The 5,785-nt window shown below is 32.1% G+C and overlaps 1 protein-coding gene across 1 annotated transcript; it reads left to right on the plus strand.

Annotated features, from left to right (window-relative positions):
* Positions 1–1,686: 1,686 nt before the first annotated feature.
* LOC105619236 (small ubiquitin-related modifier-like) lies at positions 1,687–4,618 on the plus strand. The gene is made up of 5 exons (XM_012200760.1): positions 1,687–1,701; positions 1,863–1,931; positions 2,005–2,082; positions 4,077–4,148; positions 4,559–4,618. The coding sequence occupies exons 1-5, from the start codon at positions 1,687–1,689 to the stop codon at positions 4,616–4,618; spliced, it is 294 nt and encodes a 97-aa protein (XP_012056150.1).
* Positions 4,619–5,785: the final 1,167 nt, after the last annotated feature.

Consider the following 5,785-nt stretch of genomic DNA (forward strand, 5'->3'; position numbering starts at 1 on the left):
TTGCAACCTTTCTGTGACCGGCTATATGCACATACATATATGTATAAAATACTCTAACAGCACAAAGTCGATTCTAAGTCGACTCTGAGTCGACTATAGCTCCTAGACGTCTGAAAAATGGACGTCCACAAGTCGACTTTAGACGTTTCTAATTCAGTTAGAAATGATAATGAAATCAACATCGAATCAACGTCGATTCGACATCGATTCGATGTCGATTCCATTATTATTTCTGACTAGGAAGTACATCATATAATGTCCCACTTTAAAGATGACTATAAGCCGACTTTAAATTAACCATTCTAAGCTGTGATGCGATTCATGTTCACAACGCTCAAGAACAGCATTCATCCTTGTTTAACTATAGTTAAACAAAAAGAACGAATTCCACATGTAAGTTTTGTGCGTAAATCGCACTAAACGTCGTAAAGTCGATATTGGAAGGACATCTGTACAAAGTCAACTTACAGGTTTCTAAAGGCTTGACTAGCAAAATCAACTTATAGTCGACATATCGACGTTTGCTGTTAGGGATATTCACAGATTCATTCACAGAGATTATTTAAATATTTCTACGATTTACATTGAAATTCTCGATTGCCACATTTAGGTTCTCTAAACGTTCTAGGTTTCTAAGAACCTCGCAAATGAAACGTCTCATAAAGGTGCCTTTTCATGTTGATGCTCGTTTTCGGCGTTAAAATAAGTTAAATAGAAATTGACGAATATCAAGCGTAAATTTTGATTACGTCTATTTTGGCTAAAAATAAGCATCAGCATGAAAAGGCATTATCTCTATTTTAGCAACTTCGATCACGTAACCTACATTGGCTACATACCATCCATTTGATGCTACAAAAGATTCGAAGCATTTTTTGATTGGTCAATTAATGAAATTCTTTTTTCCGGTTGGTCAATCAAAAGTTTCGAAGCATTTGTAGTGTTGAGTAGACCGCACCCGTTGACGCTACAAATGCGACAAGCGTCAGCATGAAAAGGCACCTTAATAGTGTCTTCCCGAACTTAGCCTGAGATCGGAATCAGACTATGCATTGAAGATTGAGATTAAAGATTAAAGATTGAAATTTCACCAATGAGGACAGAGAAATTTTGGCTTCTTTTGTTCTGATTGATTAAACTTCATCTTTCAATCTTCAATCTCATTTTTCAATGCGTAATCTGATTTCAGCTTGAGACATGTTCAGATTTCCACCTGGGTATTCTCCGGATGTCATGTATTCTTGTTTAACATTCGATAAATAACAAGAATAGAGTGATACTTGGATGGCACTCGGGTAGGAATCTGAACATAGCCTTAGGCGTTGAAATCTAGTGACTTAAGGAGGGAGGGGTGACATGAGCGCCATCTGTTGCCTAAAACGCAATTCTCTAAAAGAATGTTCGTAAACTCTACGAATTGCAGCCTCCACCCTCATGTTTCATTTTAAATATAATACAATAACCTAGCCTAATTTTAACTAGCCTAACCTAACTTCATCGCGTCGCGAGAAAAAATTGAATAAGTTTGTGAACGGCCGACCGTTACGGTCCTTCGTTTGCTCCTAGCACAAGAAGTGGACTAGACTGTAGAAACTGACAAAAACTCGGCGCCATATTGTGATCTTGTGTTTGGTTAGCGTTTTCTGGCGCGTGGTGAAGAAGTTTGTTGTAATTTAATTGATAACGATGTCCGACAATCAGGTAAGCCATCCCGATACGCGATCGGCATCCCCGCGGTCTCGCCGCAGCGCTTTCGCGACTGCGGTCGCGGCCGGCGGCAATTAGTTCGCCGGGATATTCCGAATCGAACTTCGTCATGAGTTTGAATGAACTAGCGTTCTAACCTTATCGTGTGCTACTAGGAACAAAAACCCGAAGCCGGCCCAGGCGACGCGAATTCAGAGTACATCAAGCTCAAAGTTGTTGGAAATGTAAGCGATACATGCTAGAAACATCAATTATTGCGCGCGCACAAGACACATTAGATCTATTTTTTTCTTCCAGGATAGCAACGAGATTCATTTTAGGGTAAAGATGACCACTCAGATGGGCAAGCTAAAGAAGTCCTACAGTGATCGTGTGGTGAGTTCCCTCGTTTATTATCTTTTGATCGCATACATCGTATTTTGTTCTTTACGTGGAGTTTTATCAAAGTAACACAATAAGATGCATATTCGATAACTTCATAGTTGTAACGCTAGAATTTTGAGGATTGATAATCCTTAGTACAGCCATAATAGAAAGAATGAAGAATTAGGAATAAGAAGTAATGATTTCAACTTATTAGAAACTGTGTATTCTGGTATATTCGATTACATTCTTGTTATTCATTGATGTTAAACAAGAATAAGATGATCACTGTGTTGTACTTCGCTGTGTCGTTCATTGGAAGACAGTTATAGAATTTAGAATTAACTTCCAGATTAGAAGATCTGTCGGTACTAAAACATATTAATGTAGCCGGCTGATTGCATTCAATTGGACATTAGAAAATACATTTTGTAATCCAATACAAAACATTTTGCAAATTACGTTACAAGTTGGAATAATTTATTTTCTAAACAATATTTAAAAATTACAAAAATCTTACTCAAATAAGGGTGCAACCGCAATGGAAGAAATAAAGAATAAGGAATAAAGATTTTAACCCATCAGAATTTTATAACATCGATGAACTTTAGTGTAATTGAGCCATGTAAATATGTCTTACTGTGCCATGTATGTCTCTTGTTGGAAGGCACCCTATATTTTGAAACAGTGAAAATTACAAAAGTGAGCAAACTTTTGTAATTTACTAGATTTTAATTTATTAGATTTTTATCAATGAAATTACAATTATTCTAGTAAATTCGTTTCCTTTGTAATTTTCATTTCATTTCAAGATATAGAATCGATTCCCTGAGCTGCATTCAGAAACTTCACTTGAGTGCATTTGAATATTATTTTATTCTTAGTTTAGGTCTACAATAAGTCAGTAATTGTAATCTTAGAAGTTAACTGTTGGCCAACTTTACTAATTATTTCAATCAATCTTGACTCACCGATTCTCCTTCAGATTCGCTTCTGACTTACCGATCACAGAATATACCGACTCATTGTAGACCCTTAGATTTGTTTTTTTTTCTATATTAAAGCATTAGAATGCTTTTTCTTATTTTCATTGAATATCGAATATGTATTACTTTTAAGTTCTAAAAATGTACTTAGTTCAATTATAGAAATTTATTGTTTAACATTTAGCGAATGACAAGGATAAAATAATAACCCTTGAATTTCTGAAAGCACCCTAGGAAATATTTCTGACCATGAGATCAAGCATGATTGATTTGATATTTTTTATTCAAATTTGCTTCAGTCAAATATTACATAACTTTAAACATGTCTTTCTCTATGTTGCATAATTGTAGAACAAGATAAAATATATCTTTTCTTACTCGTTCAATTTTACAGAAAAACATCGGATCTCTTCTTATAGTTAAACTCCGATTAGAATCTCTAAGCAATAATAGTGTAAGCGCCTATGAGAGAGCTGTATTCTATCTTCTCTTTTAGGCACTTACAATAGTTTACACAACGAGAGTCACTTATCTATATACAAGTCAGTAAATTACGAGCACTTCAAACTTGTTTCTTCAGCTGAACTTTTTGGAGAGAAAAAAAAGAGAAAAGATGAATTGTAAGAAATTTAGCTGAAAAAAATAGACCTGAAATTATTAGATTTTAATAATGGCTGAACCGATTATTTTGAATAGGTATTCATATCTATTCTTATTTTAATATCCGTATTTCGTATAATATAAGACCTTGTATGTACTTAAGGCTTCCTTAAATTTATCTTTAGATACTCAGCAGCCAATGAAATAATTCATAAAATATCTGAAGATAAATTTAAGGAATCTTAAATATAAGGCCTGACTATGAATACGGGCATAAGATCTTAAGTAATGTCTTAAGATTAATACGGTCCTCTGATCCATCTTAAGACTGTACTTTTGACGATCTTGAATAGAATCGAATATGAATACCGTCTTTAAATTGATATATTACTCACGCGATATATTTCTAATTTTGTTTAGGGTGTACCTATGACATCGCTTAGGTTTCTTTTTGATGGTAAAAGAATCAATGATGATGAAACACCAAAGCAGGTAAGTCAATTTTATAGTTCGCGTTCGAAATTGATTGACAAATAAATGAAATCTTACTTTGCTAAAAATCTTATTTTCTTAATTAGTATTAGTAATGTTTGTTGTACATTTTTGTTAAATATCTATAATATTTTAAAAGATGGATTTAAAATTTATCTAAGAAACATATGTATGTTAAATTAGCAAAATAATCTTCTATTACACAATAGGCAAGTCAATCAGTCTTAATTTGCCCTCAAAAATCAAAGTAGTATAAATTAATTAATAATAAATTTATTAACTCACCTACATATATAAATAGTTACTTATAAAAATAATCAATCAATATTTCAATGTTATACATTTATTAATATTTTGAAGTATTAACTAATATTAAAGATTATTAATGAAAGAAAGACCATTAATTTCAGCTGGAAATGGAAAATGATGATGTCATTGAAGTATATCAAGAACAAACAGGTGGTCGTTAATTAAGTTAAAGGAGGATCATTCGTTCTAATATTTTATAAAGTGGAAGTGACTCTAATAAGAAAAAAATGGACAAGTTTATAAGTATGCATATGTACACATACACACATACACACACACACACACACACACATATACACATATATATACGTACATACATACACGTATACACACAATACATACATACGGATGATTAAATAAGATGTAATTTCCTGATTTCAATACGATATTGTAAAATGTGTTGTCTTACATTCCTGTACCGAGGCGAATCATTGTCCGGAGTGATTAGACGATGAATTCTCGGATCATTTTGTAAAACACATGTACGGGCAATCACATGTCAATATTACGTACTGTGTGTCCGTTTTCGTATGTCGTCAGGACAATTTTCAGAAATAGAATAATTGAATTGTGCGCCATTATAAATGCGTTTAACGTTCGTAAATTCCTTGTCCATCTTTAAACTTATTCCTGGAAATCTCGCGTTTACTCTTCTTTTTCTCTACTCGCCTTTTTACTTTTGAATACAGGAAATATATATTAATTAATTCTAATACAAGAAAAAATGTGAAAGATATGACAAAATTGTTACGCGCGTTTAAGTACAATAATAGTAATTATAAAACTTTTCAAATAATTGGAACATATAAATTGTAATGAAAAGTTTATATCGTGGTTAATGCTCGGGAGCATTTAGAATTGGCATAATTCATTTTATTCTCTTACAATTAGAAAGTTGTGCAACACTTTTAATTTTTACTAATCGTATTATGTGCACTTTCATATAGTAATAAATATAATAGTAATAAATATAAATTAATGCTCCCCAGAAAAAAATTTTTATTCTTACCGTTTTAATTTTTGCTCTCAACCGTAATGTTGCTTTGCAATATAAATACCAAATTTATATGTATAAATAAACGTATGATATAAACTATGTGTATCTCAAATTTATAAAATAAATATCAAGGAAAAAAATTGTGTGAAAATAATTTCAAAAAAAATACAACAAAAGCAATCTCTATGAGATCGCTGCAGACTATATTTATTTCTTTCATGTTATAATGTCCAAGCGGAATTTGAATTATAGATTTTGTTTTTTTTTGCATGAATAAAGATATTCCAAAAAAAATATTTTAGAAATATATGTGTGTGTATGTATATATATA

Source organism: Atta cephalotes (assembly GCF_000143395.1).
Source record: "Atta cephalotes unplaced genomic scaffold scaffold00020, whole genome shotgun sequence".
Lineage (NCBI taxonomy): Eukaryota > Metazoa > Arthropoda > Insecta > Hymenoptera > Formicidae > Atta > Atta cephalotes.

Coding starts and splice junctions, on each gene's coding strand:
- LOC105619236 (XM_012200760.1), top strand. Junction 1,932..2,004: donor AGCTCAAAGTTGTTGGAAAT/GTAAGCGATACA, acceptor TTTTTCTTCCAG/GATAGCAACGAGATTCATTT. Junction 4,149..4,558: donor ATGATGAAACACCAAAGCAG/GTAAGTCAATTT, acceptor CATTAATTTCAG/CTGGAAATGGAAAATGATGA.